The sequence below is a fragment of the Orcinus orca genome, chromosome X, assembly GCF_937001465.1.
Source record: "Orcinus orca chromosome X, mOrcOrc1.1, whole genome shotgun sequence".
Taxonomy (NCBI): domain Eukaryota; kingdom Metazoa; phylum Chordata; class Mammalia; order Artiodactyla; family Delphinidae; genus Orcinus; species Orcinus orca.
In genome coordinates, this window is record NC_064580.1 from 69,582,921 (window position 1) to 69,606,849 (window position 23,929).

Below are 23,929 nucleotides of genomic sequence, written 5' to 3' on the forward strand. Positions count from 1 at the left end.
AACAATGCCAGTGCAAATGGCCTTGCAGTAATGTTCCCTAAATATCCCTGGGTGCACTCTGTACCTGAGAAGCTTAAGATCAGGTTGCAAGTAGAATATGTAAGTAATGCCACCCTTCTTGTACACGTAGCTTCTTCCAAACAGCAGGCCTACTTTGTAGGCGTTTTTCCCACTCTGCTTCCTTTATTTATTATTAATCCAAACACCCCACAATCATTACACAAAGGCAACCATAGGGACAGGGAAGAAGTCAGGAGACCTGACTGCTGTTGGTGCTACCCTTACAGGCCATGTGACTCTGGCCTTCGACATGCTCACCTGTCAAATGAAGAGGACACTCTGCTGGCAGAGGTGTTTGAAAGATTAATAACAATAACAAAAGACAGACAGACTAGCATGCCTCAGGTACTATCCTAAGTGCCCTACAAATATCTTTAACTTAATCCTTCCCAGAGCCCTATAAGGTAGATACCTTTATCCCCACTGTACAGTTGATGAAACTAGGGCACAGAGAAGTAATTTGTCAAAATCTTATTAGGTTTCATGCACTCCAATGTCCATTGCAGCACTATTTACAATAGCCAGAAGCAACACTGAAGCAACCTAAATGTTCAACAGAGGAATGGATGAAGAAGGTGTGGTACATATATATAATGGAATATTACTCAGCCATAAAAAAAAATGAAATTGAGTTATTTGTAGTGAAGTGGATGGACCTAGAGTCAATAAAAAAGAACAAAGTAATGCCATTTGCAGCAACATGGATGGACCTAGATTTGTCATACTGAATGAAGTCAGAAAGGGAAAAACAAATATCATTATGATACCACTTATATGTGGAATCGGATAAAAAAGGGTACAAATGAACTTATTTACAAAATAGAAGTAGAGTCACGGATGTAGAAAACAAACTTATGGTTATCAGGGAATAAGGGGGAAAGGAATAAATTAGGAGATTGGGATTGACATATACCCACTACTATACATAAAATAGATAACTAATAAGAACCTTCTGTATAGCACAGGTAACTCTACTCAGTACTCTGTAATGGCATATATGGGAAAAGAATCAAAAAAGAAAAAAAGGGCTTCCCTGGTGGCGCAGTGGTTGAGAGTCCGCCTGCTGATGCAGGGGACACGGGTTCGTGCCCCGGTCCGGGAGGATCCCACATGCTGCGGAGCGGCTGGGCCCGTGAGCCATGGCCACTGGGCCTGCGCGTCCAGAGCCTGTGCTCCGCGACGGGAGAGGCCACAGCAGTGAGAGGCCCGCGTACCACAAAAAAAAAGAAAAAAAAAGAGTGGATATATGTATATGTATAACTGACTCACTTTGCTGTACACCTGAAACTAACACAACATTGTAAATCAACTATACTCCAATAAAAATTTTTAAAAAAAGAAAAAAAAACTTATGTTTCCTATAATATTTTTAAAGGGGTGGTAGAGATAAATAGAAGAAAGTAATGTAAAAAATACCATACTATGGAGATTTTAAAAATACACTGACATATTCTACCAATCAACACTAAGTCAGAATTTCTAATAGTTAAAAATACAAGTAAAAATTTTTTAAACGTTTAAATATTAGTATATAAACACAACTGTAGTGGTAAAAAAATGTCATTACCATGCTTACCAATAACATGATAAGCATGTTATTCAGATATCCTTTATTATATATTTATTCCTGTACTCAACAAATATTGATCAAATATATATGTACAAGGCACTGGGTTATATGGTAAGACATCAAAATAAAATCCTTTCCCTCAAGGATATGGACAGACATGTAGATGTATGAGTATGATACAAGGCAGAATGTAGAATGTATCATAAGAGAGAAATAATTTAGATGGGAAAGCATATGAAGAAGGAGTGGCAAGCAAATGGTAAGTAGGGATAACATGCAAAAGAAGTTGGCATTTAAGTTAAACCTTGAAAAATGAGCATTTTGAGAGGCAATGACCTGTGGGTAGGGGTATTCCAGGCAAAATAATGAAGCCTTAACACTTAAAAGTAAAAAGTAATGCTGTCATTAACAGATTGATTATATAAAAGTATGTTTCTGCCTTTATGGGTTCTTTAACAACATTCTTTAATTCACGTATTTCACTGTCTGATTCACTTATACACCTTTTCCATTACCTGAACAACTGTCATTACCTAATACACATTAGTCTTGAAGCATATAATCATGCACTAAGTTTAACAAAATAAAGGGAAAGGTAAATATGGTCCTATAAAATAGAGAGGAGTCTCAGATCATAGAGTATACAGATCCTTATTCTGTTCTAAGATTTTTTTTTTAATATTTATTTGCTTATTTATTTATTTATTTTTGGCTGCATTGGGTCTTAGTTGCAGCACATGGGATCTTTTGCTGTGGCATGTGGGCTTCTCTCTAGTTGCAGCACATGGGCTCTCTAGTTGTGGTGCACAGGCTCCAGAGCACATGAGCTCTGTAGTTGCGGCACACGGGCTCTCTAGTTTTGGCATGCAGGCTCTGTAGTTGTGGCAAGCAGGCTTAGTTGCCCCTTAGCATGCAGGATCTTAGTTCCCTGACCAGGGATTGAACCTGCGCTCCCTGCACTGGAAGGCGGATTCTTAACCACTGGACCACCAGGAAGTCCCCCTGTTCTAAGATTAATTCAAAATTATTTCTCTTAAGCCTCCATAAAAAAAGGCAATAAATACAAGAAATAGTGATTTTTGGATATACCCCTAAGAAAGCTCTTCTAAGTTTTTTCATACAGCATTCATCCAGAGCACGTTTTACTAAAATAACCAAACAAACGAGCATTGCTCAAAAGTCCGACACTTACAAGAAGACACACTTAGGAAAGGAAACATTTTAATAATATCAAAAGATATTATAATAATAAGTAATAGCTTAATTGTAAGGCTACTTGGTAGCTATCTCTGGTACAAAATATCTATAGAAGACAATTATAGAAAAGTTTGGTAAAATTTTTATTGGTTCCAAGACTTTTAGAACCATTTCCAAGGTTCTGCTCCTTCTTTATTATGATGATAATATTACATTCCTACTATGGGTCTTAAGTTGAAAACTGTGGGTAAGCATTTAATCATTCAAAAATGAATGATTAGTCAACATGTCAGAGACTATACAAGCCAACTAGGGCTCAAAATATAACAATGCTACCATAATTTTCATAAGAAAATCAAATAAAAATTTTTCACTGTATAGAATTTAAATCAATTTTTGACTGACCAATCATAAATATGGCTGTTATTCAATCATAGGTTCAGTAGGAAGGCCTTGTTTGTGAAATGACTTTCCCGTAAGCATTGAAAGGGGTGATCATCCTCTAGAATATTTTCTATCAGGTTGAGCATGGGCTTCTTTTAAAAAAACAAAAAAACAAAAAACAGTATTAGGACTTGATTAGGATTCAAAATACCACTCAATTCTACTATGTGGCAATTAAGATAAAAATAAAGACAATTATTTTCATGGCTTCACAAGCCAATCAATTTATCTCAATGTTCATTGAGCATCTACTATACTAAAGACTCTGTGTCAAGCCCTACAAAGGACACAAAAATTAGTAAGATTCAGTCACTGTCCACAATAAATATATAATTGAGCAGCACAGTTAAGATGGTGGACATATAACTATAACAGAATTGAGAATATGAATGGCCTAAGACTGATATTAAAGTGAGTACTCTTGAGGTTCCAAGAGAAAAACGTTATTTAACAGAAAACAATTACCTCGTCTCCCATCTGTGGGACAAACGGGGAACGTCGTGGTATGGTATCCAAGATCCACTGAGGGGCAAACCATTCTTCACTGGGCTCACCTGCCATAGAAACCAGTCCTCCTTTCTAAAATATAGTTCACAAACATATAAACTGTAAATATATGAACAATTGTAGAAAAAATAGCAGGTAGAAAATGTTAAAAACATCAGGTTATAATAAAACACAAAATATACAAACTTTACACATTTTCTTTTACCAATTAATTATGCATAACTTTTGTACCAATAAAACAATCAAGTGAGTAACATGTTCAATTTTGGCTGACAGATAATATGACACTATATACTATCTAAAACCCACAAATTTTACTCTTCATGTCCCTAGTATATCAAAGGAATTCAAATACAAGTAACACAATAACTTTTTGCCAATTAAATGATGACCATCAAGAAGATAATTCTATCTACTAAAGCAAGAGGTTACAGAATGAATACAGAACCCATTTTTAAATTAATATTCAAGGAACTCCGTGGATTAGGTTTTTACATCATTCAAATGAAATTAGAGTGGGAAATAAAACCCCATCATTGGGATGAAATAAAAACATAAAGAAACAGAAGAAGCCCTACATGATTTATCATATCCTTCCATTTTACAAGTCAAAAATATATAGAAATTTATGACTGGTGATATGACAAGAATAATCCTTTTATACTACAGTGGCTTATTTAAAAACTCTACTACATTTTAACAAACAACTGTCAAAATGTTTTATTTAATGTTAACATAATAATGAAAATATTCTAGCCTCTACTTTTGACAACAGAAAAATTTCAAAATATCTTTACATCTTTTATACAATTTTACTTAGTTTCTCAGATGGAATATTATTTTTAGATAAAAGTGAAGTGTTACTGTTAAATATTCAAGTATCAAAGGAAAAAACCAAAACCTCCCCCAAGAAAGAAAAACAACCTGTAAACTTACAAACCTTCTTTCTAGTCTGTTTAGGTTTCTTTTGCCGTTCTTCAAGTGACTTCAAATTCTCCTCCTCAGAGCTGCTGCATATTTTCCGTGTTGCCTGTCTCGTTTGCCTTTTTGGAGGTTGCAAATTTATTCCAGCATCTGCTGTCCAATCAGAATATTCACTTGATGAATCACTGTAAATAATACATAAGTTCAGAAAAGGAATAGTTTTGCCTCATGATTGAAAGATGATCATTTTGTAATCAAACAGCATTATAAATGACATGGTTTGATTTTGTTCTAACCAAAGATAAAAAAATATCAAATATAGAATTTTGATCATTACCTAAGTGATTTTAGTGAAATGCTTCTTGGATAAAGTATAATGCTTAGTTTCCCATAACAGGATTTAAAATTCAAAATTCCTGTCCAAATCACAAAAGCTTCTTTAAATAAAGATGTTCCTTATCCCTGGAAATGGTTAAATATAGTTGTTTTAAACCTGAAATAAATACACATAGCCTGCCAAGGTGTAGAATCTTGGATTTACAAAGAATCTTATTTTACAGATGGAACTATTTTAGGGAACTAAAGTCCATGATGACATGCGCAAAAAGATATTGGTAGAGCTAGGATAAAACAACAGGTCTCTGGGCTTCCAACCCAGTACTCTTTCTACTATAAAATACTATTTTAACTCTGGCTTTACCAAATTCCTACAAGAACATAATTTCACATTAAAACTGTCAAATGATTTTGACCAAATCAAAACCATTAAAACTACCTGGAGGAACTTTCACTTTGCCATTCAATAACAGGATCCTCTATAGAAGCATCACTTGTGCCAACTGTTTCATCTTCCTGCAACAAAGAGCCAGCAATTGAGATATATTGTTATTATTAACTAGCATATTATTAATTAGCATATATTACCTGTTTTATAACACTTTTTGTAGTCCCCCCTCCAAAGAAAAGTTCTAGTTAAAATGTATGTAATCATTTTTCTATATATACTTGTAACTCATAACTAAGCCTACCAAGTATTTAAAAATTTCTAGCATCTACTATCTTACTGATATGACACACCTTTTCTTATTTCAAAGACGCAATAGACTCCTTAAGAAATGCAAATATAACCCTCTTAAATTTTGTTAAAACCACTGTTTTCTTTTTTTAATTGAAGTATAGTTGATTTACAATGCTGTGTTAGTTTCATATATACAGCACAGTGATTTGGTTTTTGTTTGTTTTTCATTGGGGTACAGTTGCTTTACAATGTTGTGTTAGTTTCTGCTGTACAACAAAGTGAATCAACTATATGTATACATATAACCCCTCCCTCTTGATTCAGTTTTATATGTATATATATACATGAAAAAATATATATGAATTTATATGAATATATATATTCTTTTTCAGATTCTTTTCCCTTATAGAAAGCCATTGTTTTAAAAAATACCTACACAAAAAAAGATAAAAATACCTATATGCCTCTACCAAGTTAATATAATTACTCTCCATAAAAAAGTTAATCATCTTTTTATTACGTAAGATCTCAAACGTATCAAAGTAGAGGAAATAGATAACATCCTTGTGTACACAATCTCCAGTTTAGACAATAACTCACTGCCTATCTTGTATATATACCCTTACCAACTGCCTCATACCTCAGGAATTATTGTGAAAAAAAAGCATTTCCACTATAAATATTTATTAAGATAAGGATTCTTTTTAAAAACATAACCACAACACAATCATTACATTAAAAAGATAACAATTCTTTTCTTTTTCTTTTTTAATAACAGCCTATTGAGATAGAACTCACATACCATAAACTTCACCACTTCAGAGTATATAGTTCAATGGTTTTTAGTATATTCAGAGCTGTTCAACCATCACCACTAATATTAGAACACTTTCATCACCCCAAAAGAATCCCTAAACCCATTAGCAAGGACCCCTCACTCCCCACTACCTCAAGCCCCTGGCAGCCACCAATCTACTTTTGGTCTTGGTACTCTTGTCAAAGTACCACATCCTTTGAACAACAAAATCTGTACCAAGTAATCTTCGTTTTTCTTCTCTCGTCTTCTTTTTCATGTATTTTTAATTTTCTTAACCATCTTAAATTGCTACGTTGCCCTGAATTTCTCCTTGCCTATCTGTCTTAGTGACACTCATGCAACAGGACTCTATAATCCATCTACATTCAATGTATTTTTGTTTTAATTCTTTTAAGTCCATAGCTCAGAGGCAATAGTTTTTTAAAAAAATTTTTATTGGAGTATAGTTGCTTTACAATGTTGTGCTAGCCTCTACTGTACAGCAAAGTGAACCAGCCATACACACACACACATCCCCTCTCCTCTGGATTTCCTTCCCATCCAGGTCACCACAGAGCACTGAGTAGAGTCCCCCATGCTATACAGTAGGTCCTCATTAGCCATCTATTCCATACATATCAATAGTGTTTATATGTCAATCCCAATCTCCCAATTCATCCCACCCCCCCTTCCCCCTTGTTATCCACACGTTTGTTCACTACGTCTGTCTCTATTTCTGCTTTGTAAATAAGACTGTCTATACCAATTTTTTCGGATTCCACATATATGTGTTAATATACAATATTTGTTTTTCTCTTTCTGACTTACTTCACTCTGTATGATAGTCTTGAATATGTGATCATTCTTTTCAGATCAAGATTTTCATGGGTGGGGGGAGAGAAGGAAGGATATCATTGATAAGAGTTAAAGAATTGTGAATGGTGGGAGAAGAATGAGGGTACCATACATTATCAATGCATAATTAAACCCTCATTATTCACTTAAATACTATAGTTATTAAGAGAACAAAAGGAAAGGACTGGAGAAGAGAGGAACATGAGGAAAAGAACTGCTATAGTTTTTATTTCATTACCATGAAAAAGGTAGGTCTGAAAAAAATCATCACTCAGTAATCTCCATGACTGGTAAAGTCAACAATAAAAGAAAACATGTATATTATGATTACACAGTCAACAAGTTCTGGAACTGTATAACTAGTTATCACAGTTAATATTCCACTTCTTTCCATTTCTAGGCAGATTTGCTCTCACTCTCTTTTCTTACTGTCCCAAAGCCAAACTTTTCCTGGCATGTTTGATACCCTCAACCAAGATAATATCTTGGGTACAAATAAGAGAAGATATCTAAAGGAGTTCAATATAATGCTCGAATTTGCCTATTAAATGCCTTATTAATAAATAATACTCATAAGATCATCATTAAAATAATTTTCTATTAAATTGACCCTTAAAAGTAAACCCAAAGTTTATCAAATTGTTACTTCTTTCGTGATATGTCGATTTTCAGCCTTTCATAGAAAAAAAGAACTTTGAAAAGGAATCTAGGTATCAGATATGCCTTAACTTCTTTGTGATTTTACAAGGTCTCGAATATTGACCTCATTGATAGTCTCATGTTATTAAACCTAGTTGAAAAATTTAAAAAAAAGTAAACCCAAAGTGATGACACTAACTGGGAAACAAAAAATTACATTGAGTAAATAATAGCAGATATCTAACCTCTGAGGAGCTATCTGAGTCTTCCTGTACACCTGAATTTTGACATGATGCTTGTGAATTATGCTCTATGTTGGATCGTGTTTGGTAAGTATGCTGACGTTTGCGTTGTGTCCTTCGTAAAGACCGCCCACAGCTAGGCGGATAATCATTCTATAAAACAGAAGGAAAATAAATTTTAAAAAATGAAAGCCTCAGTGAATATACACAAAAGAACACATATAAAGAGAATCAATTGGGCTTGATTTGGAGTGAGGGTGGAGGTAAGAGATAGGAATAAATTTCCTAAAAGAAAACCCAAGATATATTTTTATACTATGTTTTTACATAAAAAAATATACTTCTTCTTTTTTTTTTTTGTGGTACATGGGCCTCTCACTGTTGTGGTCTCTCCCATTGTGGAGCACAGGCTCCGGACGTGCAGGCTCAGTGGCCATGGCTCACGGGCCCAGCCGCTCCGCGGCATGTGGGGTCTTCCCAGACCGGGGCACGAACCTGTGTCCCCTGCATCGGCAAGTGGACTCTCAACCACTGCGCCACCAGGGAAGCCCCAAAATATACTTCATTTTTATATATTTAACCCACTTCCATTAATACTGATTACTTTCTGTATTTTGAAAACTTTGTGATCAAATTACAGACAGTGCTGAAATTCTAAGCTGCAAGAATCTGCCCACTCAGAATTTACATATACCATATTATCTACAATTTATTACAGGATGAAGCAAGATATCTATATCATATGTATGTGTATATATAATTCTTAATATAACATGTATTTCTTTAGTTCTATAAAAAACTACATTTAGTAAACGAGTCAAAATAAAAATTTAATTTTTAATAACAAAAATGTAAAGTAAAAACTGTTTTATTCTACCCTTTACAAGTATAAAATATTATTACTGATATACCATATGTCAAAACTATAACCCTAATATGTCATCAGGAGTAAACAAGCTTAAAGGTCTTCTAAATCAGTATCAAGGGCCAGTTTCTTATCTTACATGTAAATGTTTCTCATTTTCAATATAAATAAAAATGTTTACAGATCCAACTACCCTGTTTATTAGTCTCAGACAAGTCTGATGTTTGACAAATCAGCTTAGCAGGAAAAAAGAATATAAATCATGGATGTGAGTCATTCAAAATCTCTAAGAAAATAATCTTATCAGAGAACATCATATAAGCTAATAAAATCTGAATAGAAATTAAGAAAGTGGGTATCAAAATGATGTAAGCATATTTAGAGATATTCATATAATAATTACCTGAAATTGTATTTATCAATACTGAAAAGACACTTAAAATTCAGTACCCATTGCTTATATTTCCTTAATAAGATTAAAATCAACCTAGACTTTCCAATTTACCATACTCTTCAGGAGTTATAGTTGTTAGTTCCGAGAACAAAACTATATTCTTATGTCACTAGTTTGTTCAACCTCAGAGTACTAGTAAGGGGCTTAACATGCACCTAATGGAGTACAGGGATCTTATTTCCTGATTAGCAGTTTCTACTGGGAATATGAATCTTCCTAATGTATATAGAACAGATTTTGCTCCTGTCTAATTAGGTAGGCCAGGAGTAAGCCTAGGGCAGGGGTCAGCAAACTTTTTCTGTAAAGGGGCAGAGTACAAATATTTTGGCTTTGCAGGTCATATGATCTCTGTGGCAACTACTCAACTCCATATAGCATGAAAGCAATCATAGACAATATATAAATGAATAGGTATGGCTGTGCTCCAATAAAACTTTATTAATAGGAATAGGCAGTAGACCAGATTTAGTCCATGGGCAGTTTGCCAACCTCTGGCCTAGGGTATCTGAACATTTGTTTTACATTGTGATTAGTGATACAGCATTAATTTTAAAGTTCTACTTTAACCATATGAAAATGGTATTTTAATACAAATGTCTTATACCTACAATGACCACATATCCTAGATTTGGGGGGATAGTTCTAACTTTGTGTAATTTTATCCTTATTAATAATAACCATATATCTCCATTTGGGGTTTTAAAAAAATAGTTTCCCTATATACAGACACCTATCAAAATAATCCCTTAATACATAACTTCCACCTTTCAAAAACCTGGTGCCTGCAAATATTTACAAATAGTGTATTGCAAAGTACTGTAAAGCTAAACTTACCCTTTGGGTAGCATAAGATGGCTTTTTCTTCTTTTCGACTGTATAAAGACTGATTTCTATGTCACCTTTAGCAGTTCGACATTCTTCCTGAACCCTAATAACATATCAAAGGTCAAAGTAACAGAAAATCATCAAAGAGCAAACCAATGGTTTATTTATTATTAGAGAAATGCAAATCAAAACTACAATGAGGTATCACCTCACACCAGTTAGAATGGGCATCGTCAGAAAATCTACAAACAACAAATGCTGGAGAGGGTGTGGAGAAAAGGGAACCCTCTTGCACTGTTGGTGGGAATGTAAATTGATACAGTCACTATGGAGAACACTATGGAGGTTCCTTAATAAAATAAAAATAGAATTACCATATGATCCAGCAATCCCACTACTGGGCATATACCCAGAGAAAACCATAATTCGAAAAGACACATGCACTCCAATGTTCATTGCAGCACTATTTACAATATCCAGGTCATGGAAGCAACCTAAATGCCCATCGACAGACAAATGGATAAAGAAGATGTGGTACATATATACAATGGAATATTATTCAGCTGTAAAAAGGAATGAAATTGGGTCATTTGTTGAGACATGGATGGATCTAGAGACTGTCATACAGAGTGAAATAAGTCAGAAAGAGAAAAACAAATATCGTATATTAGAGCATATATGTGGAACCTAGAGAAATGGTACAGATGAACTGGTTTGCAGGGCAGAAATTGAGACACAGATGTAGAGAACAAACGTATGGACACCAAAGGGGGAAAGCGGCGGGGGTGGTGGGGGTGGGGGTGTGATGAATTGGGAGATTGGGATTGACATGTATACAGTGATGTGTATAAAATTGATGACTAATAAGAACTTCCTGTATAAAAAAAATAAAATAAAATTCAAAAATTCAAAATAAATAACAAAAACACTTCTAAATATAAAATTGGACATTTAAACCATTTTAGGTATGTAACTCAGTGGTATTAATAACATTTACAATGTTGTGTAACCATCATCACTATTTCTAAAACTTTTTCATCACTCCAAACATAAACTTTGTAACCATTAAGCAATAACTCTTTATTTCTCCTTTCACCAGCCCCTGCTAACCTCTAATCTACTTTATGTCTCTATGAATTTGCCTACTCTAGATATTTCATGTAAGTGGAATTATACACTATTTGCCCTTTTGTGTCTCGCTGATTTCACTAAGCATTATGTTTTCCATGTTTATCCATGTTATAGCAAGTATCAGAAGTTTTTATGGCTGAATTATATTCCAGTGTATGTATATATCACACTTTACTTATCCATTCATCTGTTGACAGACACTTGGATTGTTTCTACAATTCAGCTATTATGAAATAATGCTACAATAAACATTGGCATACAAGTATCTGAGTCACTGTTTTCAATTCTACTTCTAACGTTTTGAACAGAGAATTATTTCATATTGTTCTACTGCCAGGGGGTAGCATTCAGTTCATATATTAGCTATGTCTCCCTTTTCTTATTACTGCTAAAGAAAGAAAAGGTGAAACCAAATTAATTTTGCTACTTGTTGGCTCAGCTGGTAAAAAGGTTTTGCTAGGAAGATATCATGATTTGAATGGATTTTCTATGTTCTCTGTCAATGTCCTTTCTGTTTTCCAAATCTATTTCTAGTTGCTGTGCATTATCTGGAGTCAATATTACAGTAAATGTTAAGGTTTACAAATAAGGATAGGGATTCTAAGTTTGAAATTCATCCTAATGAAATCCTTTCATCCAAAGAAGTCTACTTAAATGATATTTCTAAATATATGCTAAGCACTGGGTCTACTACATACCTATACTGCACTCCCAAACTGCTCCAATTCTGAGTTTCCTCAGAACAACTGTTGAATATTGGGTCCATGTATCACTGACATATTTAATCACATATGGCCTCATGTTCTTACTTAATAGTATTTTTTCATATCTTCTAACCTAGACTATAAATTCAAAGAAGACAGAGATTATGTTTTTTCATTTTTCAGTATTCCCCAAAACATTTACCACAAAGCTAAGCAAATTTAAGATAATCTTTAAATAGTTGTTATGGAACGAACTAATGAAATAATGTGGAAAAACTAATGCATGGCTCAGCTAAATTAAAGAAAAACACCTTAGTTATTAGCCTAACATAGTACATTTTATTTTATTTTTTTTTATTTTATTTTATTATTTTTTTTTAGTACATTTTATTTTTTAACATCTTTATTGGAGTATAATTGCTTTACAACGGTGTGTTGGTTTCTGCTTTATAACAAAGTGAATCAGCTATATGTATACATATATCACCATATCTCCTCCCTCTGGTGTCTCCCTCCCACCCTCCCTATCCCACCCCTCTAGGTGGTCACAAAGCACAAGCTGATCTCCCTGTGCTATGCGGCTGCTTCCCACTAGCTATCTATTTTACATTTGGTACTGTATATAAGTTGATGCCACTCTCTCACTTCGTCCCAGCTTACCCTTCTCCCTCCCCATGTCAAGTCCATTCTCCACATCTGTGCCTTTACTCCTGTCTTGGCCCTAGGTTCTTCAGAACCATTTTTGTTTTTTTTTTAGATTCCATATATATGTGTTAACATATGGTATTTGTTTTTCTCTTTCTGACTTACTTCACTCTGTATGACAGACTCTAGGTCCATCCACCTCACTACAAATAACTCAATTTTGTTTCTTTTTATGGCTGAGTAATATTCCATTGTATATATGTGCCACATCTTCTTCATCCATTCATCTGTCGATGGACACTTAGGTTGCTTCCATGTCCTGGCTACTGTAAATAGTGCTGCAATGAACATTGTGGTACATGACTCTTTTTGAATTATGGTTTTCTCAGGGTATATGCCCAGTAGTGGGATTGCTGGGTCGTATGGTAGCTTTATTTTTAGTTTTTTAAGGAAACTCCATACTGTTCTCAATAGTGGCTGTATCAATTTACATTCCCACCAACAGTGCAAGAGGGTTCCCTTTTCTCCACACTCTCTCCAGCATTTCTTGTTTGTAGATTTTTTGATGATGGCCATTCTAACTGGTGGGAGATGATACCTCACTGAAGTTTTGATTTGCATTTCTCTACCTCACTGAAGTTTTGATTTGCATTTCTCTAATGATTAGTGATGTTGAGCATTCTTTCATGTGTTTCTTGGCAATCTGTATATCTTCTTTGGAGAATTGTCTATTTCAGTCTTCTGCCCATTTGCGGATTGGGTTGTTTGTTTTTTTGATATTGAGCTGCATGAGCTGCTTGTAAATTTTGGAGATTAATCCTTTGTCAGTTCCATCATTTGCAAATATTTTCTCCCATTCTGAGGGTTGTCTTTTCAACTTGTTTATGGTTTCCTTTGCTGTGCAAAAGCTTTTAAGTTTCATTAGGTCCCATTTGTTTATTTTTGTTTTTATTTCCATTTCTCTAGGAGGTGGGTCAAAAAGAGTACATTTTAATTTACTTACTCAAAAAGAATGTTACCATACTGACTCACCTACTAACTCCATTATTTAGTTCATTGACCACCACTCTTCTGCTCCATGCCATGAGATCTCTTTCAGTGGCCATCTGGCTTCTAGGAGCATTGTTATGCATTTGTCGGACACCTTCAATTTGACCACTACGTCGGAGTCCAATGTTTGGGGAAGAAGATATGTCCATATTTGGATTTCTCAGAGCTAAAACAAAAACAAAGGAAGGCACCACTCTCTCAGCAAAGGCACCAAACTTTTCCAGATTAGAGCTCTAAATAAAATAGGAGATTCAAAGACAGTACTGCTGGACAATATTGCTATCCCTTTTTTATATATTTTCTGTACCCCCTTTATGGTTTTTACAGTCTTATAGATAAAGCAGGCACTCAATAAATGTTTACTGTCTCTATAGCTCTTTTAATTTTTTCCAGAGGACTTTCACATCTGTCATCTACTAAATGCTCAGTAAATACAAAAGGTGTATTTAACATATTTGGTAGATTCATAAATGTTATTAGTACTAGTTCAGAAAGCAGCTTTTTAATCTAAATTCTACCTTTATTTAGCCCATTAAAAGGTTTTTGAATAGAACTCCAATAAAGCTTTCAAAAATAGTACGAAAAAAATATTAAAAAAATTTTAAACTATCAAAATTTCATTTTCAAAATTGATAAAGAGTGAAAGAAAGGGGAAATAAGCAATAGAAATTTTACTTTTGTTTTTAATCCTCCAGTAAGGTCCCTGTTTATTTTTGTTGTAATTGCAAATAAAACAAAAGTGGAAACTGAAACATTGAACTGTTAAAATAAGCACCAGGAAAAAAAAAAAAAACAAATGAACATTGCAAAGAGAAGTCATTGGGGTCCCTTTGACTAACAGCATTTCAAATCTAACCACAGAGACCTAGCATTGAAATTACTGACCTCTAAATCAGGGTTCTAAGCAATTTTTATGTCTTAGGAACAAAAGGCCTGGATATATAAGATTATCAGCCCACTTCTTATCTTGTTCCAGGTTAAGGAAAGCTTATCTGAGCTAGGTGCTCCAAATGACATGAACAAAGAATGTTTTTATTTTAATTTTATGGGATACTAAAGAAATCAGGAAATGAGTAAAAGATCCTGTGAATCACCTCAAATTTAAATCACCTTATTCATTTCTGTGGACTCCAAAATGTCACAATACCCAAATAAATGACCTCACTTATGTAAATATAAAAAGAAACACATTTGCCAAAATCCCATATGAGGACTGCATTTTAAACAGAACTAATAGTTCTTGATAAAAGTAAAACTGACATAGGCTAAGATTATATAAAACTCAGATGCATAGACACACTTCATGTAAAGTGAAGGAAGACATACAATAGATTGGAATAATTCTGGTAATTAGAATCAAACTTGTCAAAGTCAATTAAGAAGTTGTATCTGGGGCTTCCCTAGTGGTGCAGTGGTTGAGAGTCCGTCTGCCGATGCAGGGGACGAGGGTTCGTGCCCCAGTCCGGGAAGATCCCACATGCCGCAGGGCGGCTGGGCCCGTGAGCCATGGACGCTGAGCCTGCGTGTCCGGAGCCTGTGCTCCGCAACGGGAGAGGCCACAATAGTGAGAGGCCCACGTACCACAAAAAAGAAAAAAAAAAAGAAGAAGTTGTATCTGTATTCCCTAAGAAGAGGGCTTCTTGTCTTCCAGTGTATTTTTGTAAACTCGAGAGACAGATGATATGTTGCTTCCTTTTCAACAAAGGAGGGCAAATTATTTTGGTATTAATTTTTAAATTTAAAGTGGCTTTAATTTTGAAAACTTTTAGGTTGGTTCCCCTAGAAGGGGCTGGACTTATTGTAGCACCTTGCTTATTAGAACAAAAGTAAAGACTGCAAATACTTAACTGAGTTAACAGAAAACAGTATATTAAAATACACCATCTGTGGGCTTCCCTGGTGGCACAGTGGTTAGGAATCCGCCTGCCAATGCAGGGGATGCGTGTTCGAGCCCTGGTCCAGGAGGATCCCACATGCCACGGAGCAACTAAGCCTACAACTGCTGAGCCTGCGCTCTAGAGCCTGTGAACCACAGCTGCTGAGGCCACATGCCACAACTACTGAGGCCCGCACGCCTAGGCCCCGTGCTCCGGAACACAAGAAGCCACCGTAATGAGAAGCCCGCGCACTGCAATGAAGAGTAGCCCCAGCTCACTGCAACTAGAGAAAACCTGCACGTGGCAATGAAGACCCAGCACAGCCAAAAATAAATAAATGAAATAAATTTATAAAAACAAAATAGGGGCCCTCCCACCGCTATTGTGCTGGGGAAGATGTAGCAGCCTCTTCTCCGAGCCACCCCTTTGCCTCCGGACTTCTCTGGGGCCAGCAGCCGGCCGACCTGGGGCCCGGGGCCGCGGGCTCAGCCGACTACCATGGGCTCTGTGTCAAACCAGCAGTTTGCAGGTGGCGGCCGGAGGAGGCACAGGAGGACGCGGCCTGGGCGGCCGAGGAGCCGCAGCTGCTGCACGGAGTCGGCATCTGTAAGTGGTTCAACGTGCGCATGGGATTTGGCTTCCTGTCTATGACTGCCCGCGCCGGGGTCGCACTCGACCCCCCAGTGGATGTCTTTGTGCACCAGAGTAAGCTGCACATGGAGGGCTTCCGGAGCCTGAAGGAGGGTGAGGCCGTAGAGTTCACCTTTAAGAAGTCTGCCAAGGGCCTGGAATCTATCCGAGTCACCGGCCCTAGTGGGGTGTTCTGTATTGGGAGTGAGAGGCGGCCCAAAGGGAAGAACATGCAGAAACGCAGATCAAAGGGAGACAGGTGCTACAACTGTGGAGGTCTAGACCATCATGCCAAGGAATGCAAACTGCCACCCCAGCCCAAGAAGTGGCACTTCTGCCAGAGCATCAACCATATGGTAGCCTTGTGTCCACTGAAGGCCCAGCAAGCTCCCAGGGAAAGCCAGCCTACTTTCGGGAGGAGGAAGAAGAGATCCATAGCCCTGCCATGCTCCCAGAGGCCCAGAATTGAGCCACAGTGGGTGGGGGCTATCCGTTTGTGATCAGAAAGTTTTGAGGAACAGGCATCAATCGGCAGAGTGGAGAAAGTGGGGACAGGGTGGGTAGGGGGCAGCTGGCACTGCCATATATCTCAGGCCGGGGGCCAAAGTGTCACCCCCTCTTCCCTCTTGGTGGGGGGAAGGGGTGAGGCAAAGAAACTCCAATCATGGTCTATCCAAATGCACGTGAGGGCTTTGGGGGGTAACCCTTCCTGCATGCTTTATCTGAGTCTCCACCCCCAGAATCTCCAGCTTTTGAAAGTGGCCTGGATAGGGAAGTTGTTTTACTCTTCAAGAAGGATATGGAATAATATTCCCCGTGCCAGAGTGAAAAGATTAAGCATGAGACCAGATTGATGGACCCAACCCACAAGCCACTACATTCTGTGGGAGGAAATATCTCAGGGGTAAGGCAGGGTTTTCCACATCTTGTCTGCTCACAACCTCCTCCTGGGAGAGAGTGCTGAGAGAACTGTCCCAAGCAGTGGGTTGTGATGATGGGCAAAAGGAGAGTTGAGGGAACAGCTGCAGACCTGCTGCTTCTAAGCTTACTCCCACCCCATTCTGGGCCAATACAATTTAATTTATTTGCTCCCTTGGATTACTGTACCTTGGGTCCCACTTTCTTCAGGATGCCAACTGCACTAGCTGTGTGCGAATGACGTATCTTGTGCATTTTAACTTTTTTTTCATAATATAAATATTCTGGTTTTGTATTTTTGTGTATTTTAATCTAAGGCCCTCATTCCTGCACTGTGTTCTCAGGTACGTGAGCAATCTCAGAGATAAGTCGGCAGCAGCTCCGGGTCTGCACAGCAGGAATACTTTTTGTTGCTCTATCACCAGAGAGAACAACTATTTGGAGCATATAGCCTATTGAACTACCTCATTTTTGCCAATTAAAGCTGGCTTTTCTGCCACAGTGTCCTCTTGAAACCCCTCCATCTTCAATGTTTCATGGGAGACTAGGTTTTAACTGGGTTGCCCCATGGCTTGGTCTCCTTCTACTGAAAGATTAGAAATTGGTCTGAACAGAAAAAAGGTGGTACAGAGAGGTTAGGAGAGGCTGGGCCAGGTAAAAGGTGCAGAGAGAGGAAGCCAAGATTAGGCAGAGGTCATCTGTATGTGTGATAAAGGATTCCTGTTCCAGACCTCTAATCCCACGGCATAGGACTCGTTTTACATACCAGGTCCATCCTTCAGTGGATTGGGCTAGGCCTAACATACACAACAGGGTATATTGTATGTGTTTTTGTGAAAACTGTGAGTTGGTAAGGACAGGTTTTAAGAATGATGCCTCTGTACCCATCTTGAGCTGCCCAGGGATGGATATATGAAGCAAGGACAAGATCCTTAATCTTTAACAATTCTGGACTTTTCCTCCTTGGTTTCCAGAGAGACCATCAGTGATGGCTTCTTTGTGGTTCCCAGAGCCAGTGTCCTGCCCTGCTGCAGCAGTAATTAGTGTCATGGTAGCTAAAGGAGAAAAGGGGGTTTCGTTTACATGCTGTGAGATCACTGCAAACCTACCTCACTGTGTTGTAACGGGGCAAATGCAATAGAATGCATTGGGTGATGTGTGTCTGATCCCCTCTAGTTATTGTATTTGTCTGGACTTTGTAGGACTTCACAAGTAGCTGATTTGGTGATTGCTAGGTGGCCTAGTTTGTGTAAATATAATGTGTTGGTCTTCTCCATGTTCTTTTGGGGTTTTATTGTTTACAAACTTTTTATATTGAGAAAAATAGCCAAAGCATCTTTGACAAAAGGTCTGCACCAGCCAAAAAGATCTGAAACATAAACTTGGCGGCCCCTCTTCTTGAAGTGGGAGATCTTGAACTACACTTTCTTTTGTGTTCCCCTTCCCTGTTTCCTATTTCGAACAAGATCTTCTGTCCTAAAAACTGTATTCCTACCCCCTCTTCTTTCCCCCTTCGTGCCCTCCCCAAAAATAGTCCATACACCTATACGTTTAATTTGTGGGGTGTCTGTGATTAAATGATTTCTGCAAAAATCCTGAAGAAGCTAAGAACTCACCATCCATCCCTTGTTCTCAATCTCCTGAGTCATGACCATTCCTTGATTTGATTCATGCCAAACAGACTGCTGTCCTTGGATGGATTAAAACCTACTTTAATCTCTAATCCTGGGGTAGAGAGGAGCAACGAGGGGGCCTTCCATGTAGAAAGTGGTGTTGGGAGACCACAAAAGGAAAGATGAATGTATAGCCAAGTCACTCAGGAACTTTTATGCAGGTGCAAGAAACTTATGTCAAAGTGGCCACAAAATTGTTTAATAGGAAACGGACGAATGTAACTCCATGTTTACTGCTAGAAACCAAAACTTTGTGTGAAATCTTGAATTTATGGGGAGGGAGTGAGGGTAGAAAAGCATGTACCTGTTCTTCATCCCTTCCCCTCATTACTGAACTGCAGGAGACTGAGCCCCCTTGGGCTTTGGCGACCCCATCTGGGCAGTGTTTATTTGTTGGTTGATTTTGCTGTGCCAGGTACTTCCTTTCCCATTTGCTATCATTTTGTAACACACATGCTGACCCTTTCCCCTTCCCCTTCTTTTCCTTGGGAAAATACAATGAATAAAGACTTATTGGTACCGAAAAAAAAAACAAAAAAACAAAATAAAATAAAATACACCATCTGTATTCCTTAGGAGATGCTAAATCACTTTAGCCCCAAATGATAGAGTATGGCACTTTAGTGTATCATATCACAACTGTAAATTAACAAAAATGTTGCTTTTATTTAAAAACCTAAAATGTTCCTCACATGTAATTACTTGGTACAAGTAAAATAATTAAAGTACATTCATCATACCTTTTACAAATATACACATACTTACCACCATTAGAAGAATATGATCTATTAAGTGGAAAATGTGGAACATCTCCTTCATTAATTAGCCTCAGATCTTGTTCTCTTTGTAACTCCCTGATTATTCCATCAAGAATGCTCTCATCTTGGTCATTGGTTTGTTGCCCAATTACCTGTTCTACTACTTCACCATCACCTTAATTGGACCAAAGATATAAAGCCACAAAATTATTTACATTTCAGTGTACCATAAATATAATAAAATCAAGCTTAATCTATAAGTTTCTAGACAAATATTTTTAAAGGGATTAAAATGAAAATAAAATGTATAGCAAAAAAAAAAAATGTATAGCAAACAAAGTATTTTTTAAAGAACTTTTAAATATGTCAGCTTGTGTGTTTAACTTAACCAATGTCCCCAAACTAGACATTATTATGAGAGCCTTCTCACCTTAAAGAAAAATTATTAAATTATTAACTTAAAAATTAATTTTCTCTATAGAATATTCCAAGCTAAAAGTTGGGAGTAGAGATTTGAGTAAGGTTTTAATAAGTTTAACTGAAAATACCAAAAATGCTTTGCATCTTTCGTGAGAATTTCCTTTCTGAGAGAAATCAATTATGGTCTTCCAAATATTGTCTCTTTTTTTTTTAAATTTTTTTTTAAATTTTCTTTTGCGGTACGCGGGCCTCTCACTGTTGTGGCCTCTCCCGTTGCGGAGCACAGCCTCCGGATGAACAGGCCCGGCGGCCATGGCTCACGGGCCCAGCCACTCCGCGGCATGTGGGATCTTCCCGGACCAGGGCACGAACCCGTGTCCCCTGAACCGGCAGGCGGACTCTCAACCACTGCGCCACCAGGGAAGCCCCAAATATTGTCTCTTTTGATAATACCTCAGTATATGGATCAGTATAGAAATTATTTCTTATAATGAAATTCAATGATTACATCTGAATAAAAACTTATTTACTTCTATGATCTTTTTCTTTCTTAAATACATCTTAGACCTATTTTTCATCTTGTCCTCTAGTCAGATTAAATGGCATCTAGTAGAGTAGCCAAGTGATCAGGTCTTATTGGAAGTAAAATATGAATTACAGATTTTTTTATTCAAATGCTTTCAGTTTTACCTCCTATTAATATTCATGCTTTTCCCCCTTATTTAATAAATATGACATCAAAGAAGTAACTATTGGCACATGTGTAACACCATTTCATTGCTCTACAAATCTTTATGAGAGAGACAATAAAAAAGGATATGCAACATTTCATTCTAGAAAGGTCAAGTCTTAATTCCCTAGTAAGGATATAAAATTCCATTTGCAGGAGTTCCCTGGTGGCCTAGTGGTTAGGATTCAGTGCTTTCACTGTGGAGGCCTGGGTTCAATTCCTGGTCGGGGAAACGTCTCACATGCCGCATGGCACAGCCAAAATATATTAAAAAAAAAAAAGGAAAAAAAATTCCATTTGCAAATAAATAACTCATTACCTCATACTTGGAAGAAAACCTACAAGTAACAAACTAAGGTATGAAGGCATTCTGGTGTGGGGGGTGGTGTGGAGGCAGCATACCTAAGGGAAATATGCCAACCAGAAGAGTTGCTTTAATAGAGAATATCTTATTTCAATGTCTTTTTCTGCTACGTTGCCATCATGCATCACACTCATCACTGCTTCAGTATCCTCCAAGGTTGAGTGTTATTTAAACACTCAGCATCCCCCACCCCAAAACTCAATAATTCTTTACATTTCAAACGTGAGGATGGGTAAACAGCCACTACCCAGTTTGTAGTTCTTGAAATTTCCTCTTCTTCAGTCCATTAACTATGTACTGTCAAATTAGAATACTAATATTATGAGCAGTGGAATTTCACCAATTATAAAAGCTTGACACATTAAAGTTAGTATATTTAATCATCACTAGAAGCCAATACTACAAACAACAGGATCATACATATGTTCAGGGTTCTAAGAAAGCAGGTCAACACATTCTCTGTTTGAGTGTACTCTTGTTTGTCCTAGTCCATTTATCTGTGTCCAGGTGAGATAAACAGTGCAAAAGTACTCTGGTAAGATAAAAAGTTCTATGCAACTGAAAATTAATAAAGTATTAGGTAAAATATAGTATAACCTACTACATGGGGATATATTATATATATTAGAGTTTAGCATGGGCATATATTATAGAGAGAACAGGAGCAAGTATAACATTTTACAAAATGTTTTAAATTTAATTTTGTAGAGAACGTACCATTAGCCACATATCCCAGCTGTGGTATAAGCTGTTCATCTTTACAATTTTCCCGTCCTGGTACTAGCCTTTGGAATTTTGTGGGATGAGGATTTCCATCAACATCCACCAAGAATGGGGGAGGCATGAGATGAGGAGCTTGTTGGGTTTGTTCATCCAATACATAGTTGTTGGCATCACGGATAAGAGGTCGATAATCCGTATGGAAGAACATCTGATCTGGAATCTTTATGACAGATTTTTAGTATTTAATATGCACAAGAAATTTATAAATAAGCATTTATTTTCATTCCTAGAGCACATGTGTTTTTCAAATCAGATAATTTCTGCATTATCTTTATAGTCCTCTATAGTCATATGTTCCCTCTAAGTAGAAGTGAATCACCTAGATCATAATCCTATCTTTTCTCCACAAAACTCTACAATCTATATTACTTTCTGGCCCTCCAATATTGTATTTTTCCAATTAGGATAAGAAGAAGCAAAGCAACAACACAGTAGATAAAGTTAGTTACTTTTTAAGTTGCAAAAAAATACAAACTTTTATAACTATTTTTCTTGCTTATTTGTATTCAAATAAGAATAGATGGAGTATAATATAAATGGTGAGGCAGGTAAATATCAATTGCATGAAAGACACTCAAAGGTGATACAAGTATTGAGCTGAACTCAAAGATTCTAAGCTCTTTTCCAACTCCAAGATTCTATAATCTATCCTAAAGTCACAGCTACTAAAATATAAGAAACCAATTAAGTTAGCTTCCAAAGTATTTTAACAAGATCAATAATAGGTAAACTAGCCAAGCAAGAAAATAAGCATTCAGTCACCAGCTGTTTATTCCCAACTTAGGATAAGTAGAGGATGTAATCTGGTAAAATTGTTCTCTTATTACACCTAAAAGGCAGTACAGAGAATATGTTCTAAGCAAAAGGATTTCCTAATGAATTTTTTTTAATTTATTTTTAAATTTTATTTATTTATTTTTGGCTGCGTTGGGTCTTCATTGCTGTGTGCGGGCTTCTCATTGCGGTGGCTTCTCTCGTTGCAGAGCATGGGCTCTAGGTGCGCGGACTTCAGTAGTTGTGGCACGCAGGCTCAGTAGTTGTGGCTCATGGGCTCTAGAGCACAGGCTTCAGTAGTTGTGGCGCATGGGCATAGTTGCTCCGTGGCATGTGGGATCTTCCCAGACCAGGGTTCGAACCCATGTCCCCTGCATTGGCAGGCGGATTCTTAACCACTGCACCACCAGGGAAGTCCCTCCTAATGAATTTTTATATCTACATCATCCTATATCTTAATAGTAATTTGAACTGCCAAGCTTTATGTTCTGTCAGTGATGAAAAATTTTACCAAAAAAGGTGACTTTGTTATTTTATATCTATTGACACAGAGTGACCTTATTAACTGGAATACTTCAAATAAAATTTATGAATGATACAATAAAAAATTGCAATCTACAACAAAAATTAAATATATTAACCTTTTCATAGTATTTACTGCATCCAAATCCAAAAAGCAGCAAATGCCCATGAGAATCAGTGCAGGCAAAATGGTTTCCATCTGGTGAAAATTTACAGTCAAACACTGCACCATGGCCTTGACCTTCAATCTGAAATTTAAAAAAGTCACTTTAAGTCATCTTAAGAGGTAATTTTAAAATAATAAGTGGTCAATAGCTTCTGCTTGCTAATATCTTGGATTCTGTGATGCATCAACATGCCAATGTACTCTCTGACTTCTGTAGCCAGAACCCTACTGTAATAGTAAAGCTCTAAAAGAAATTAGGGAGAATTTCGCAACAAACATTACTAGCAATGTCATTTCTGAAGAAGAACTGCATGAATGAGTGAGGAGAATAAAAAAGACCTAAACACAACCAAATTGACAAAGGCACTATCTCAGCAAAGTCAAGATA

The 23,929-nt window shown here is 36.8% G+C and overlaps 1 protein-coding gene and 1 pseudogene across 5 annotated transcripts in view; one reads left to right on the plus strand and one right to left on the minus strand.

Moving 5' to 3' along the window:
* Positions 1–23,929, minus strand: part of BRWD3 (bromodomain and WD repeat domain containing 3) — a 125,627-nt gene that overhangs the window by 39,513 nt on the left and 62,185 nt on the right. For 4 of the 5 annotated variants that reach the window (XM_004280450.4, XM_033406928.2, XM_049705077.1 and 1 more), the window contains 9 exons: positions 23,495–23,623; positions 22,014–22,239; positions 19,790–19,957; positions 13,909–14,092; positions 10,406–10,499; positions 8,256–8,405; positions 5,478–5,554; positions 4,719–4,887; positions 3,737–3,850 (listed from right to left, as the gene is read on the minus strand). In XM_004280450.4, the coding sequence (XP_004280498.1) occupies positions 3,737–3,850; positions 4,719–4,887; positions 5,478–5,554; positions 8,256–8,405; positions 10,406–10,499; positions 13,909–14,092; positions 19,790–19,957; positions 22,014–22,239; positions 23,495–23,623 (1,311 nt within the window). The remainder of the gene's footprint in view (positions 1–3,736; positions 3,851–4,718; positions 4,888–5,477; positions 5,555–8,255; positions 8,406–10,405; positions 10,500–13,908; positions 14,093–19,789; positions 19,958–22,013; positions 22,240–23,494; positions 23,624–23,929) is intronic. The other variant, XM_033406927.2, reaches the window with a different exon arrangement.
* Positions 15,943–16,969, plus strand: LOC101278927 (protein lin-28 homolog A-like; annotated as a pseudogene).